The 17,822-nt window shown below is 37.6% G+C and overlaps 1 protein-coding gene across 1 annotated transcript; it reads left to right on the top strand.

The window, feature by feature from the left end:
• Nucleotides 1-5,239: 5,239 nt before the first annotated feature.
• Nucleotides 5,240-6,080, top strand: LOC107863340 (alternative oxidase, mitochondrial-like). The gene is made up of 2 exons (XM_016709226.1): nt 5,240-5,538; nt 5,876-6,080. Exons 1-2 carry the CDS (start codon nt 5,240-5,242, stop codon nt 6,078-6,080), a joined length of 504 nt encoding a protein of 167 aa, XP_016564712.1.
• Nucleotides 6,081-17,822: the final 11,742 nt, after the last annotated feature.

Raw genomic sequence — 17,822 nt, 5'->3', positions numbered from 1 at the left:
CTTTTTTCTTTTCAATTACCACCATAAGAGTTTAATGCATACAATATAGTTTTTCTTTTTTATGAAAAAAATTGATTATAGTATGATTTTATATCTGCGTCTGAAGTTTCTTGTTCGTGCCGTTTTGATGATGTTTGTGAGTTCAAATAGATAGTTTATAGTATTATCTTGTGGGTGTTTTTGTTTCTTTATTATCTAGCATTGTGTTATCTCATTTTGTGGTGTACTTTTATGTTCTTTTGTTTATTATACTGTTATCTGTCTTGAGTCGGGGTCTATCGAAACAGACTCTCTACTTCGTATGAGGTAGTGGTGTGAACTCTGTATACTTTACACTCCCTAGACCCCACTTTGTGGGAGTACCCTGGGTATGTTACAAGTTATGCTACTCGGACTCTTCAAAAGCGTCGATGGGTGTGTGTCATCCTCCAAAAGTACTGTGTTTTTGAAGAATCCAATAAGGGTGCAGCAACAATTTTGGAGGATCCGAGCAACTTCGGTTACAAGGATGAGTTCGCATCAGTTAGTGCTTGGTATATATGCCGATAACAAATAAATGATGACTGTGTAGTTATATATGCTCATTGAAAATTACTATGTTGTAAGAAAATGCTTTACAGTATTGGGGAGAGGTGATTAGACAGGATATGACGTAGCTTCAAGTTACCGAAGACATGACCTTAGATAGGAAGGTTAGTAGGTAGTGGAGTCTTATGTTGCTTTTTGAGGGCTTAGGGTGGTTAGTGTTGGTCGTTTTACTAGCCGTACTATTGTATTAGTTCTTGTTTTTGATATATATCATTGATTGGCGTGTTCGATCATTGCATGTTTCCTAATTCTTTGTACTTGGATCTGCTACACTTGAGCCGAGGATCTTTCGAAAATAGAGTCTTTACCTCCCAAGGTAGTGATATGTCTGCATACACGCTATCCTCCCCAGACTCCACTTGTGGTATGTCTGCGTACGCCCTTGGGGGCTATGATTTTGAATTTTAAAACGGAATTATGAGTCTAAATGGTTAACGGATAAGGTATGGCATACTTGAAATGGCTTGCACGTCTCTTTTTATGACGATACCAATACGTGAATGTCTTAGTAAAAGACTCCATGGTTAATAGTATGTGGAAAACTATTTTAATTTGGGCTTAAAGGGAATTGTGTAGCTCACCGAGAAGGTGTAGTCCCAGAGGGACCAGCATTGGAAATCAAGTTTGCTGACGTTGGGCCGAGTCTATGACCACTGTGTCTGCTTTATACAATATATCTTTTAGAAGGTTATTGTCTCGGTGACTTTAGTTAAATTTTCTCGGTTCATGCGGCTAACATGGATTGACGCCCTTCTAATAGGGGGAGTCGGACCCATATAGCCCATGGGTGCCTGGAGGTCGATATGAGATACAAATTAAGGATTAAATTCTCAAACGGTCGTGTTTCATGTCCATTGCCCCTATCTCGACATTTTGTTATATTTATAATTGTTGTTCCTCTGATTTATGACTTGTTTTAATAAATGCATATGTATTTTATCCCTTTCCTTGGTTTGTTTGGCAATACTCGTCTTACTGACTGTCCCAGACGCTACATCATTTTATGATGTAGGTTCTGAGTGCTTTAGTTGTAACCCTGTACAACATTAGGTGGTTCGGTATTTCTGTTGGACAACTGTTGAAGTGGTGAGCGCTCCATCCTTCGGAAGGCCTGGTTCCATTTATGTTTCTTCTACCATTCCAATACTTAATATTTTTTTTTTCTTTCTGGCACAGTCGGGATCATGTCCGAGCTTGATTGATATTCTTTAGTTAGAGGCTTTGTAGACAGTGTTGGGATATTACTATGTGGATTTGGTTTTTTTACTCACAAACTTACTCTTTTGGTTATCATATTTCTTTTATTCTATTGGTTAGCTTCTGCAGTTTATTATTATTACCATGCTCTGATCTTCACGAGGAAAGGCTATGGAGTCACCCAGTAGATATATACTTTCATGAACAATGATATATTGACTTCCAAGTCGTTCTAAATTTATTTTGCATTTAGTAAGAGTTATAGAAGGGAAAAAGGGGAGTAAATTGATAAAATTATTGTATTTGATAAAAGAGTTAATACATAAAAATGACCCTAAACTTGACACCAAATTATAATTTAGACAGTGCACAAATAAGACCTTTAACTATTCAAAATCTGAACAAATATGACCTCCGATTTTGCAACTACATGGATTAGACACTTGCGCCTACGTGGATATTAGCCATCCAATCATATGTTGCCACCTAACAAAAAAAGACAAATTATAAATATGAACTTTAACTTTGCCAATGTACAAATAGGACCTTTAACTATACAAAAGCTGAACAAAAAAGCCCTTGAATTCTTACTCCAACGCGCTCAGTTTTGTGTCTACAACACGCGTTTTGCCATGCTGGATCGGAGGTCATATTTTTGCAGTTTTGAATAGTTAAAGGTCATATTTGTGCACTGTCAAAGTTTAAAGTTTAAGTTATAATTTGGTGTTAAGTTTAGGATATTTTTTATGTGTTATCTCTTGATAAAAACATGAATATATGATAAGTACCAAGTTATGCATATATCTTTAACAAACATGTGCTTTAACAAATTGACTGATTTGCGAATAGCAAAAAACAGAATTGGAGGTAGCATACCACCAGAGATTGGAAATGTCAAAGGGCTTCTAGGACTTGATCTTTCATCTAATCATTTGATCGGGCAGATTCCAAAGGAATTTGGAAAATTAACCTCTCTGATTAGGCTTTTGGTGCAAAACAACAGTATTTCTGGCAATATACCTTGCGAATTTGTATCACTGGCAAAATTAGAGTCCCTCGATCTATCTGATAACAGATTGAATGGATCGATCCCAACATGTATAGGAGATTTCGTGCACTTGTTTCAGTTGAACCCGAGCAATAACAAATTTGGCCAAAACATTCCAAAGGAGATAGGGAAGATGACTCAGCTTAATGTACTTGATTTGAGTCATAATCTTCTGGTTGGAGATATTCCCCCTCAGCTAGCAAATTTGAAGGTGTTGGTAGACTTAAATCTTTCCCACAATGGCCTGTCCGGGCACATTCCTGAAGAAGTTGAAAGTATGACTGGTTTGCAGGATGTTTTTCTGTCATACAATGAGTTGGAAGGTCTGTTGAAAGTTGCTTAAAGAATGCAACTATTTTTTTTCTGTTTTCTCCAGTTAGTACAATCCTAGTTAAATTAGGAAGTCCAATCTTTGGTAGGAAACTAATTAGTTATTCTAATTTTAGTAGAGGTAGGTTATTTCTTTGTCCTATTTTTAGTTGGAATAGCTACTATTTAAGTTGCTAAGTTGATGATCAATTATAGACTTTCTTTTAACAAGAAAATAATCTCTCTGTCTCTTTGCATATTCTCTTCTTCAAACTCCATCTCTGTTTCTGCGGCCAGCTTTTAAATTGAATTCTTGCGTTGTTTCCCTTTAACGGTTTTAAACCAACAATTGGTATCAAAGCTTTATTCTTAAGGGACCTGTGAGTGTGTGCATTAATCCGATCCACTGGATACCATGAACGGAGAAACAATTTTTTTTTCAATGGCACCACCAACTTTCAATGGAGAAAGTTATCAAATCTGGGCAGTTAGAATGCGGATATATCTGCAAGCTTTGGATCTCTGGGAAGCTGTTGAAGCTGAATATGAGATAGCTCCCTTGCCGGGCAATCCCACGGTGGCACAAATTAAAACTCACAAGGAGTGGAAAACCAGGAAATCAAGGGCACTGGCATGCTTATTTACTGCAGTTTCATCTAATATCTTCACTCGTATCATGTCTCTTGAATCAGCGAAAGAGGTATGGGATTATCTCAAAACTGAGTATGAAGGAGATGAAAGGATTCGAGGGATGCAAGTGTTGAATCTGGTACGTGAGTTTGAGCTGCAAAGGATGAAAGAAAGTGAAACCATAAAGGATTACTCTGACAGACTCCTTAATTTTGCAAATCGCATCAGATTGTTGAGTTCTCCTTTCAATGATTCAAGGATCGTTGAGAAAATCCTAGTAACAGCACCTGAAAGATTTGAGGCTACCATAACAACCTTAGAAAATACTAAGGACTTGTCCAAGATAACACTTGCAAAGCTCTTAAGTGCTTTTCAAGAACAAGAGCAACGACGTGTTATGAGACAAGGAGGAGCTATCGAAGGTGCCTTACCAGCCAAGCATTATGATGATGGACGTTCTAAGAAGAAGAAGAAGAATAAGACGCACCAACCAACTGATGAAGAAGGTGCAACGCACAACAACAAAACAAAACAGGTGGTTTCAAAGGAAACTACCCTCCTTGTAAGCATTGCGGCAAGCTCGGGCATGCACCTTTCAAGTGTTGGAAGAGACCTGATGCTAAGTGCACTTAGTGCAATCAGCTTGGGCATGAAGCGATTATCTGTAAAAATAAAACTCAGCAACAAGATGCAGAGGCTCGAGTTGTGATGAACAGGAAGCATCATGTTTAGCAAGCAGTGTCTCAAGCGAGTCGTGGCTGATTGATAGTGGATGCACAAATCATATGACTTGCGATAAAGATATTTTTAAAGATTTGATCCCTGCTAAAGTTACAAAAGTTAGGATCGTCCATGGTGGTTATATAGTAAAAGGAATGGGAACCATCACAATTAAAACACAATCGGGCACTAAAACAATTTCTAATGTTCTTTATGTACCCGATTTGGACCAAAACTTGTTAAGTGTTGGTCAGTTATTAGAAAAAGGTTTCAAATTGTATTTTGAAGATAAACATTGCTTGATCTGGACAAGAACTATTTAAATTCAAAATGAGAGGCAGAAGTTTCTCATTAAATCCATTGGAAGAAGAGCGTGGATTTCACCAATCGCGTATGGAGCTACCTCTGCTAAAAGAATACATTATGAAGGCTGGCTTTGTCCTGGTTGTGATTGCAAAGTTGACTTGCTTAATAATCTTCAAGGAAAAGACCTTTCCGTCGCTGACAGCTGGGAGAAAGTATATCCCAAGGACGCTGCTGCTACGTCTGGGGAGAAGCTAGATGATATCTCTGGACTTCCATCGGATGACTCGGAGAATGTCCTACCTGACATACCTTACCGAATGAAGTTTCTTCTAAGCATTTAGGTGAAGAAATTTCTTCGCGTCAGAATGATTTGGTGTTGTCGGGAAATAATCCTGGTCTTGCTAGGGAAGGGGGATTATGCTTCTTAATGGATTCCAGAATATGACTTATTTGGAATATGATTCTGAGTGTAAGCTTTACTTGGAAAGCAATATTTTAGTTCAGAGAAAAGAGATGCCTGAAGCTGCTAATGCTGATAAATTATCAGAACTGGAACTTGAGAATGCTTATGATGAGCAGCGTGAGAATGCTACTCAGTCAGATGAGCTGCCTTTGCCGAGCAATTTCCAGTTAGCCCAGGTTGAATCCTGCCAGATTCTTGGCACAAATTCAGTGGGAGTTCAGCTCTCACACAGTTTGGAGAACATCAGCTGCATTGCAAGAAATCCAAAAGACAACAGGTAGTTCATCAACCGAGGAGAAACTCAAAGTTGGAGGTATGAGCACCTCTGAATCTCGTTCAAGTGGTAAAAGAAAGGCATATGGATAAGTCACCACCAAGAGACTCTACGAATCCTTCAAGGAAAATAATTATCCTGACTGTGACGCCAAGGAGAAGTTCGAGCAAAGTGGTGGTTAGATAAAAGCATTACCTGAAGAAGCTGAGAATGAGAGGATGCATCTGATGACTATGGTGGAGCTAGTACAACCTAAATGGTATGAGAGGTTGTTAGTTATTGCAGGGAGTGTTTTTCAATTTTTACTTTGTGCTTTACTTGATGTTCCCCAAATTTGCAGAGTTGTTGGTCATCTGGAAGAGGAGGCTATACACTTATATACTTTGTATCTTAATGATATTGATCGTGGTGAAATTGAAAATTTCCCTGCTCTTGCGATAGCAATTGACTACTGGAGACTGCCTAAGGATGCGACTCTAAAGGATGTTGATGAAGCTTATCATAGAGACGTTAACCATTTCGCATCTCCATGGGAGACACATTAAGCTGACTTGTCGATTGATCTAAGCAAGCACCATGTGCCCAAGAAATTCCTTGATAAGGTTGCTTATTGGTCAGTGAAACTTCTCAGGATTCTAACCGATTTATTTTTCAAGGAAAGATACGGTTGTCGTGCAATGATGTTGGAAATAGTGGCAGGTGTACCAGGAATAGTGGGAGGTATGCTATTACATCTGAGCTCGTTACGCAAGTTCGAGCTTCTAAGGCAAAGAATTGGTGTTTGCATTTCATAAAGCAAGGAGGAGTGTTGAAAGTTGCTTTAAGAATGCAACTATTTTTTCTATTTTTTCCAGTTTTTTTTAAGTACAATCCTAGTTAAATTAGGAAGTCCTATCTTTGGTAGGAAACTAATTAGTTATTCTAATTTTAGTAGAGGTAGGTTGTTTCTTTATCCTATTTTTAGTTGTAATAGCAACTATTTAAGTTGCTAAGTTGATGATTAATTATGAGGTGGTCTTTCAACAAGAAAATAATTACTCTCTGGATGTTCTCTTCTTCAAACTCCATCTTTGTTTCTATGGCCAGCTTTTAAATTGAATTCCTGCATTGTTTCCCTTTAACGGTTTTAAACCAACAGCTTTTCTTGAAACAACAGAAAAATGCGGCGGAACTAACTGTGAAAAAAATTGATCTTTTTTAGTTGAAATGGCGGTGTGAAGCGGAACAAGACAATAATACAGGGAAGATTACGCAGATAAATTCAAACGAATGAAATATGAAAACACATCTAAAAACAATAATTAGTACTATTTGGTCAAGATTTCAAGAATATTTGATTTCTGCAAAAGAATGAATGTAGTCGTAATCCTCGAAAGATACATAGATCAATTAATTAGTAATTATAGGATATTCTTTTTTGATCTTTCCATAACAAGATATCGATCCATTCCCTCATACCTTTATTGCATGGTATCAGAGTCGTTGTCTGAGTTGGTATTTTTTATTTGCCGGAGGTCACTATGACTTCGCTGACCACATTGGATAAGTTGTAGACTGTAGTTAGCATTTAAAAGTTATTTATGCAGACATTATATGGAAAAATCATATGCGCGATCAATGGCAACTTGAACTTAGCACTTTAGCAGTAGCTGTATCATGTTGCTGTATATGAAAAAATCATGCGTAAAAGTTGTATCAGTGCATATTATATCAATGTCGATAGCTACATATCTTAAATATAGTAGTTGTGTTTCATTACTTTTTGAAACTATACTACATTTCATAAATAAAGTGTAAATATTTGTCTCGTCGCATGATTTTTCCTAGAAATAACTTAACTATAGTAAAGCGATAGAAAGTTGAGATGGCAAATATTAAAAGTTTCTATGAAAATATTTACTATACATTGATAAGTTCGTGGCAGACATAAGATGTAAACTAAGTGTTTTCAACGATAGTTTTCACTATTTGTTCCTTTTATAGACTGTTGTTTAGTAAATGATCTGTTATTATCCTTTTCAAAAAGTCTCACATTGGTACTACAAAGGGTATTAATAGTTTTGCGCTATCCCCCCTTAATAGCTAGCTTTTGGAATGCGGTTCTCCTAAGGTTGTAATAGTAGTATCAGAGCCATCCATCACCCTCCGTGCCTACCCTGCTTGGGATGGTGACGCCGATATGGAAGTGTTCGGCCGGAGCTAGTAATGTATAGCGCACAATTGTTACGGCACCTGTGCACATGGAAAGAGCTACCTAGAAAAGTAGATTGCTGGCTTTTGGGGTGTGGTTTTCATAAGGTTGTAATAGTGGTATCAGAGCCACCCGTCACCCTCCGTGCCCACCTTGCTTGGGATGGTGATGCCTATATGAAAGTGTTTGTCCGGAGCTAGTAATGTCTAGCGCACAACCGTTATGGCACCTGTGCACCTGATTCGAAAATGGATACATGAGAAAGAGCTACCTAGAAAAATAGATTGCTGACTTTTGGGGTGTGGTTTTCATAAGGTTGTAATAGTGGTATCAGAGCCACCTATCACCCTCCATGCCCATTGTGCCTGGGATGGTGACATCAGTATGACAGTGTTTGGTTAGGGTTAGTAATGTCTAGTGCACAAACATCCCGGCACCTGTGCACCTGACTCGAAGGGAAAGAGCTACCTAGAAAAGTAGAGTAAAATCTATATATCGGGGATAAAGGATGCGAAGCGTGGTCGTTTGTTATAATCCGTTGCAAAAAGTCCCACATTTGTATTACAAAGTATCTGCGTGCGGTATTTATAGCCTTGGGTTCTCCACCTTAATAGATAACTTTTGGGGTGTGGTTTTCATAAGGTTGTAATAGTGGTATCAGAGTCACCCATCTCCTCCGTGCACACCGTGCCTGGGTTGGTGACGCTAGTATGAAAGTGTTCGACCGGGGCTAGTAATGTCTAGCCCACAACTGTCGTGGCGCCTGGGCACTTGACTCAAAAGGGCTTCTGGAAACAGCTATCTACAAAAGTGGAGTGAGGACGAAGGATGTGGTTTGTTATGACCCATTGCAAGAAGTCCCACATTGGTACTTGTCAGTAGTAAGTGCAAACGTCTAGGTTGAACAATATATGAACAAACATTAGGTAGGCGTTTGGCCGTGAAAACAAACAAAAATAACCTTTCTGGGTTACGCCATACATTGGAGTTGTATTACGCCATACATTTTGCAAATATTTACAATTTAAACATATTTTTTCTTCTTTCTCGTGGTCGCTACTCATTCTCTATGCGTTCAACTTTCTTTCTTTCGCTTCAGCGACTGTTATGCCAATACCATGACTCAACAATATGTGTATCATGCAAACATGGTTTCGAATAGGTGGACCAATAATGCGACGACACATAACATGCCTCCATTGTTCAATCGTACTCAAACCATTCTATAAATATAGCCATTCATAATCAAAATACTACATTCAAGTCCAACAGATGAACGATAAGTACCTAAATGTTCCTACTAAAGCTAGATATCTTCCTAGAACAAAGCAAGTCGACCAGAAAGCTAGATAAGAACTTTTTGCCGAGGGAGGTCGTAGTCTAGTGCAACAACTCGACCAGACAGCCTTCGTGTCAACTGGAGCTTAATTTGCGGATAGCAGCACCAACGCAGAACAGCTGGTCTTTCTTGCTATTGTAAATCCTACATATTTGGCGAGAGTATTGAATAGCCAGTGTCTTGCATATGCAAAGATCTTCCGGTCCAACCTCCGAAATTGTTCTCTTGAGCTTGTTTTCGGGATCATCACGACACAAAAACACCCCTAAAGCAGTAATCCTGAAAGAAAAACCAGGCAAAAACGAATTACTAAGTGAGTAATCGAATGAACATACTAGACTTACCCCTACCGTAGAGGTAGAAGGCTATTTCTGATAGACCGTCACAAATTTTCTTTTCACAAACTAAGGAAAAAGAACTATCGAGAGATTGATATATACCTATTTTTGTCGATCTTACTCATCGAGGAGAATTTGTTTCCAGAAATTTGTTGACGGTACAAAGCACATACAGCATTTAGACAAAGCTCGACATCCGTATAAAATGTAGAACAAAAATCGTCTTCAGACGTCCATTCTATACCGGACTTATTCCCAGGATTAACCAATTCTGGAATAAATGATGTTATTTGACCCTCATTCATGCTTCTTTTTCTCTTCCGTGTCGAATTAGAGTAGCCTTTTCCGTGCACTTCCTTTTTCTGTCCGCGAGTTTTTGAAGCACGAGCGATTTCAGTTAACGTCAGTTCATCATCACAGTCGTTCATTACACGAACAGGCGTAGTTTCTGGTTCGTCTAACGCTTCACTTAAGACTAGTGCTTTACATGCCGATGGATCTGCAAGAAGATTATATGCGATAACATCTTAAATTTTCATCTTTTAAGCTGATGTATGAAACTTATCCGTCCAATAAAAGTATGATAGCCTCCAATATAAGTAACATAACAACAACAACTTAAGTAACATAACAACAACAACTTAACTAGTATAATCCTCATGTACGCAGACCTTACCTCTATCTTCTGCGGTAGAGAGGCTGTTTAAGATAGTCCAGCGGCTCAAAAGAAAGAAAAATGAATCACGTTTGCATGAAAACACGACAATATCCTAGTAGGATGCAAAGCAACTAAAAGGGGAAACGAAGACAGACAAGAAAGGAAAAACTTAACTGCAGCAAAGTGGCTAAAATGGACACAGCGTGTAACAGTGGATGAAGTGGACGTAGCAAGTGTTTTGTCGGAATTGCTTTCTACTCGAGCATCTAGTGTTTCTTTTTTCATTTTTCGTGAGTGTGTCTGTGTCGTTGTGGTGGTGTTATTTTCAGTATATCATGAAGAATCATCAGAAAATATCATACCGATAACCGTTTAACAGAACAACAGTAACTACTATACCTCAATCCAAAGAGTTGAGGTCGGCAATATGAATCCTAATGAAATATCCACATAATACAAACAGATCGTAACAACAAGAAGTCGCCTAAATCACAAAACTGTTATACCTTTGAGTCTCGATTCACCACTGCTATTTCCGGTTGGGGTGCCAACAAGTTTCGGATCATCAAAAAGCACGATTGCCCGATCTTCTCCTTGAGTAGATTCCACGCTGTTAACGCCAGTCGCACCAGTAACTTGAAGGCCTGTTTCCACCTCCAAATCTATAGCAAATTTTCAGAAAACACACGCATCAACATAAAGAAGGGGAGCCTTGGAGTAACTGGTAAAGTTGCTGTCATGTGACCAGAAGGTCACGTGTTCAAGCCTTGGAAACAGCCTCTGGCAGAAATGCAAGGCAAGGCTACGTACAATACACCCTTGTGGTGGGGCCCTTCCCCGGACACCGCGATAGCGGTAGCTTTAGTGCACCGGGTTGCCCTTTTTGTACACACATCAACATAAAGAATTTTCCAAATTAGTTAAATAATTAAACGCGACAAATAACTAAAATAGATTTTGCTAATATAGTAAAATCAAGATATACTATCTATCAACACACATTATGAAATGATACGTAAACAAGTTGCATGAAACAATAAAACACATAATAACAACAATACCTTCATCATTTTTTCTCTGATTTTCCACCATAAGAGAAACTTCACCCCTCAACTCTCTTAGTTTCTCTGCTAGCAAGCCACGCTTTCACTTGTCGCGTTCTCTATTTCTTTGATTCTCTCGGACAACAAATCGTTGTCCTTCTTATAGTACTTGCGATGATCTTCTATTATCATATTATACGTTTTTTCCATATTCCTGTTTCTTTCCTCCATTTTTTTTTCACATTTCATTAGAGTTCTTTGCACAAAAGAGTAGTGTTCTTCTTTAACCACATGTTTTTCCTTAAAGATCGAAAGTGCTTCTGCGATCGATGTCCTCTTCGACGCAGAATCCATTATCAAAACTGTGATAACGAGATTTTCTTGATATAGCGAAAAAGTGTGACGCAGTTAAAACTGCGAAAATGATGTGATGTTTTTTTTACTTGAAATTTATATATATAGGAACTTTGGAAGTGTGAAAAGAAGAAAGTGTACTACATACATTAGGATTTGGGAAGTGAAAATTTAAAAGAGCAAATGTGAAAAATAATAATTAGTATTTGGTCAAGATTTCAGGAATATAAGAGTCATTACTATAGGCTATTATTTATTACATTATACCTTGAAATTCGGGTAGATAAGTTCAAAAAAGTAAAACATTTAAAGTACATTTGGTTTTTCTGCAAAAGAATGAATGTAGTCGTAATCCTTGTAATATACATAGATAACTTAATTAGTTAGGAATTTATGTTCGTGTGTACATACTTGCTAATTTGTGGAATAATATATCGATTCATTCTCTCGTACCTTTATTACATGGTATCAGAGTCATTGTCTTTGCCGGAGGTGAGAACAAGGTAATTAGTGGTATTATTAGGGTGCACATTGAGTTTCGTTAGTTTTGAGGGGTATTTGATAAGTGGGCTACTTGAAGAACTACACGAAATGCCCACCAACTTGGGGACCTGGTCCCGAACTAACGTATCCAGTAATCTTGAATACAGACTCCATTTTACAGACTCCATTTTTCAAGGATTAACGTCTTAACCCTTCTTCAACTTGTAATAACTCTATTACAACAAACTCCAATGCAATAACTCTATTGCATTAACTGACACAACTGACTCTAGCTGACACTTTTGTGACAAGAACACACTGAGCAACATAATATAGCTGACATTTGTATTGTTCGATGTTCCAACAATAAAAGCATAACATGCATCCATATGTTCAATTGTACTCAACCATTCTATATATATAGCAACATAACCAAAATACTAGGTTGAAGTCCAATAGATGAACGATAAGTACCTAATTGTTCCTACTACAGCTAGATATTTTCCGAGAACAAAGCAATTCTAGTACAAGAACTTTTTCCCGAGGGAGCTCGGAGTCTGATGTAAAAACTCAACCCCTCATTCGCAGCTAGCTAATTTACTCGGAAGCAGCATTGTTCATGCTTCTTTTCCTCTTTTGCATCGAGTTAGAGGAGCCTTTCACGTGCACTTCCTTTTTCTGTCCACGGTGTTTTGAAGCACGAGCAATTTCATTTAACGTCATATCATCATCATTGTCGTTCATCACACGAACAGACATAGTTTCTGGTTTGTCCGCGAGAAAATATATGTAACATATTAAGTTAGCTCCTTTTAAATTGACATAAGAAACTCATCTGTCCAATAAAAGTGTGATATCCGCCAATATAAGTCACACAACAACAACAACTTACCCAAGTAAGACCTGAGAGGGGTAGGATATATGCAAACATTACCTATACCATTACGGGTAGAGAGGCTGTTTAAGATAGTCCCTCGGCTCAAAAGAAAGAAAAAAGAATCATGTTTGCATGAAAACATGACAATATCCTACTAAAAGGGGAAAATCAAGACAGACGAGAAAGGAAAAAAATTAACTACAGCAAAGTGGCTAGATCGACAAAGCTAAAAAACATGTAACAGTGGACGAAGTGGATGTCTAGAGGATACGATGCAAGTGTTTGTCGCAGTCGCTTTCTACTTGAGCGTCAAGTGTTTCATTTTTTTAATTTTTGTGTGTGTTTGAGTGGTTGTGGCGGTGTTATTTTTAGTGTATCATGAAGAATCATCAGAAAACATCATACCTATAACCGTTTAACAGCACAACAGTAACTATGTTATACCTCAATCCAGAGTTGAGGTTGGCTATATGAATCCTAATGAAATATCCACATAATATAGACAGATCGTAATAACAACAAAGTTGCCTAAATCACAAAACCATTATACCTTTGAGTCTCGATTGGCCACTGCTCTTTCTGGTTGAGGTGCCAACACTTTTTGGATCATCAAAAAGCACAATTGCCCGATCTTCGCCTTGAGAAGATTCCACGTTGTTACGCTTCAAGTTTACTCCAGTTGCACCAGGAGCTTGACGGGCTGTTTCCACCTCCAAATCTATAGCCAAATAAGGTATGAGAACAACAAACGTAATTTAGTGCGACTGATGAAAATGTATTCATTTGCTTTTCGTAGGATCAATCATCATTTACCAAACTTTATCCGACTCCAAATTAGTTGATTAATTGAATGCCACAAATAATTTAAACAGGTTTTGCAAATACAGTAAAATCACTCTTATCAAAACGATAAGCTAAGTACATAAAACGATACGTAACAAGTTCAAATTACAGCAATACCTTCGTCATTTTTTCTCTTCGTTTCCTTCAAACGAGAAATTCTACCTCTAAACTCGATGATTTTCTCCTCGTAGCGAGCCTCTTTATCACTTTTGCCTTCTTTACCTTTTCAATTCTATCAAATAGCCAGTCATTTTTCTTTTTATACTCCTTGTAGTCCTCTTCTATTATTTTACTGTACTTTTTGTCGATACTTCTTTTTTCTTCCTCGAAACCTTTTTCGCAATCCATCAGAATTTTTCGCACAAAAGGGAAGTCTTTTTCTTCAACCATTTGTTTTTCCTTCATGATTGATAGCAATTCAGGGATCGACATCATCTTCAATGGATATCAAAGATGTGATGAAAGGCTTTACTTGAAACAACAAAAGAACGCGGCGCGGCTAACTGTGAAAAAAATTGATCTTTTTTAGTTGAAATGGTGGTGTGAAGCGGAAAAAGACAATAATATAGGGAAGATTACGCAGATAAATTCAAACGAATGAAACATGAAAACACATGTAAAAACAATAATTAGTACTATTTGTTCAAGATTTCAAGAATATAAGACTATTTGATACTTTTACATTAAAGATTAGCCAAACACCTCAGCTTTTAAAGTAAAACATTAAAAGTACATTTGGTTTCTGCAAAAGAATGAATGTAGTCGTAATCCTTGTAATATACATAGATAACTTAGTTTAGTAATTATAGGATATCCTTTTTTGCTCCATCCATAATAAGATATCGATTCATTCCCTCATACCTTTGTGGTATCAGAGCCATTGTCTGAGTTGGTATTTTGTATTTATCGGAGGTCACTATGACTTCGCTGAGCACATCGGATTAGTTGTAGACTGTAGTTAGCATTTAAAAGTTCTTTACGCGGACATTATTTGGAAAAATCATATGCGCGATCAATGGCAACTTGAACTTAGCACTTTAGCAACAGTTGTATCATGTTGCTGTATATGGAAAAATCGTGCGTAAGAGTTGTATCAGTGCATATTATATCAATTTTGATAGCTACTTTTGCTAAATACAGTAGTTTTCTTTACTCTTTTAAACTATACTACAACAACAAACCTAGTGTATTGCCACAAAGTGGGGTTTGAGGAGGGTAAAATGTGTGCAGACCATACCACTAACTCAGGTGAAGTAGAGAGGCTATTTTCGATAGACCCCCGGCTCAGGACAGATAATAGTATAACAAACCAAAAAACATAAAATCACAAAACAAAAATGGGATAACACACCACTAGATAATAAAGAAAATAAGGCACCCACAAGGTAATACTATAAACTATCTATTCGAAATCAAAGTCATCATCGAAACACCACGAACAAGCAACTACTAGTGTAGACACAAACATGATGAACTCCTACCCAATAACCCTCTACCCTAATCTACGTCCTCCACACCTTCCTATCAAGGCTCAAGTCCTCCTGTAACAGCTCTATATCATGCCTAATCACCTACCCCATAAAAAACCATCCATAGCCTCTCACACCTCAGAACTGGAGCATCCGTGCCCCTCTTTATTACATGCTCAAACCATCACAAACTATACTACATTTCATGAATAAAGTGTAAATATTTTTCACGTCGCATGGTTTTTCCTAGAAATAACTTAACTATAGTAAGGCGACAGAAAGTTGAGATGACACATATTCAAAGTTTTTATGAGAATATTTCCCATATCTTTATTAGTTTGAGGCAGACACAAGAAGCAAACTAAGTGTTTCCAACGAGTAGTGAAGAGTTGCAGTGGGTCGCTTCTCAACTCAGGGACCTGTTCCAAGATGAACTCACGCAAGAACTAGGAAGATGAACAGTAAAAGTACGTGGAAAGATTAATAGCAGACACAAGAGTTTTACGTGGAAACTCTTTGCTCAAGGGAGAAAATACTATGACCTGCCTCCAGGAATTAACCTCTTAATCCTTTGTCCCTTGGCAATAACTCTATTACAAGGAAACACAAGTAGTAACTCTACTGCTTCAACCTCCAGCTAACTCTAACTGGACATAACAAGCTAACTCTAAATGATTACGAAGAAAAAGGTTTGAACCTCAACACCTACTAATAATCATAAGCAAATGTAGGCAAACGTTTAAGAACAGTACATAAGGACTCAACTACAACAAAGAAGTAAAAATACAACTCGATGAACCATCAGTTCCATGTTGCAGTGTATAGTCTTTGATTCAGTTTTTGAAAGATATTTATATGTGAGAATATGGAAGAGTTAGTTTTCTTGTTGAGGAAGATGATCAATATATAGTATGACACAAGAAAACTCAGGAGAGATCTCATTGGCTGAGGCAAAAAGGTGGCAACATCTTTTTCCACCAACTTTTGTACTTTGTGTCAGCTGTGACTGTTAACCGTGTCCGTAGAAGCCTTTTCATCACAAAAACTCCAGGAAACAGGTTCCAACATGCAAATTACATATAGTTTGTCAATCATCAAAACTACGGACTTAACAAGTAGTTTTCATTGGTTGTCCCTTTTATGGCCGGTTGTTTAGTAAATGATCCTGCTTTTATTTCTCTTGCAACTTACGGACCTTTTTCATCACAATCAACAAATAATCTTTTTAACGAAATTGAGAAAACAATAGACCACGGTCTAAATTATTGTCAGTAACTACAAACGTCAAGGTTGGACAATATATGAACAACCATTAGGTAGGCGTTTGGCCGTGAAAACCAAAAAAATTAACCTTATTTGGAATTTTCAAAGTTGGAGTTGTATTACACCATACATTTTGCAAATATTTATAATTTAAACGTATTTTTTCTTCTATCTCAAGGTCGCTACTCATTCTCTATGCGTTCAACTCTTTTTTCTGAGTTATTCAAACACAAAATCATTCTTTTGCTTCAGCGACTGTTATGCCAATACCATGACTCAACAATATGTGTATCGAGCAAACATGGTTTCGAATAGGTGGACCAATAATGCGATGAAACTTAACATGCCTCCATTGTTCAATCGTACTCAAACCATTCTATAAATATAGCCATTCATAATCAAAATACTACATTCAAGTCCAACAGATGAATCATAAGTACCTAATTTTTCCTACTAAAGCTAGATATCTTCCCAGAACAAAGCACGTCGACCAGACAGCTAGAGAAGAACTTTTTGCTGAGGGAGCTCGTAGTCTGGTGCAACAACTCAACCAGACAGCCTTCGCGTCAACTGGAGCTTCATTTGCGGATACCAACACCAGCGCGGAACAACTGGTCTTTCTTGCTATTGTATATCCTATATATTTGGCGAAAGTATCGAATAGCCAGTGTCTTGCATATGCAAAGATCTTCCGGTCCAACCTCCGAAATTGTTCTCTTAAGCTTGTTTTCGGGATCATCACGACACAAAAACACCCCTAAAGCAGTAATCCTGAAAGAGAAAACAAGCAAAAATAGATTACAAAGATTGTCTTTTCACGAACTAAGAAAAAAACTATCGAGAGATTGATATATACCCATTTTTGTCGATCTTTGATATATACCCATTTTTGTCGATCTTACTCATCGAGGAGAATTTGTTTCCAGAAATTTGTTGACGGTAAAAAGCACATACAGCATTCAAACAAAGCTCGTCATCCGTATAAAATGCAGAATAAAAATCGTCTTCAAACGACCATTCTATACCCGACCTATTCCCAGGATTAGCCAATTCTGGAATAAATGATGTCATTTGACCATCATTCATGCTTCTTTTTCTCTTTCGCGTCGAATTAGAGGGGCCTTTCAAGTGCACTTCCTTTTTCTGTCCACGACTTTTTGAAACACGAGCGATTTCAGTTAACGTCAGTTCATCATCACTGTCGTTCATTATAGGAACAAGCATAGTTTCTGGTTCGTCTGACGCTTCACTCAAGACTATTGCTTTACATGCCGATGGATCTGCAAGAAGATTATATGTGATAACATCTTAAATTTTCGTCTTTTAAGATGATGTACGAAACTTATCTGTCCAATAAAAGTACGATAGCAACCAATATAAGTCAGACAACAACAACAACAACTTACCAAGTACGCATAAGATTACACGG

This window comes from Capsicum annuum, chromosome 1, assembly GCF_002878395.1.
Source record: "Capsicum annuum cultivar UCD-10X-F1 chromosome 1, UCD10Xv1.1, whole genome shotgun sequence".
NCBI lineage: Eukaryota > Viridiplantae > Streptophyta > Magnoliopsida > Solanales > Solanaceae > Capsicum > Capsicum annuum.
Note: the sequence above shows the minus strand (reverse complement) of the source record. Positions and strands in the feature narration are given on the sequence as shown.

What these genes read in the sequence shown, in the direction of transcription:
- LOC107863340 (XM_016709226.1), top strand. Translation starts at nt 5,240, where the DNA reads ATGACTTATTTGGAATATGATTCTGAGTGTAAGCTTTACTTGGAAAGC. An exon ending in AGAAATCCAAAAGACAACAG is followed by an intron (nt 5,539 to 5,875) that starts GTAGTTCATCAA and finishes CCAAATTTGCAG; the next exon opens with AGTTGTTGGTCATCTGGAAG.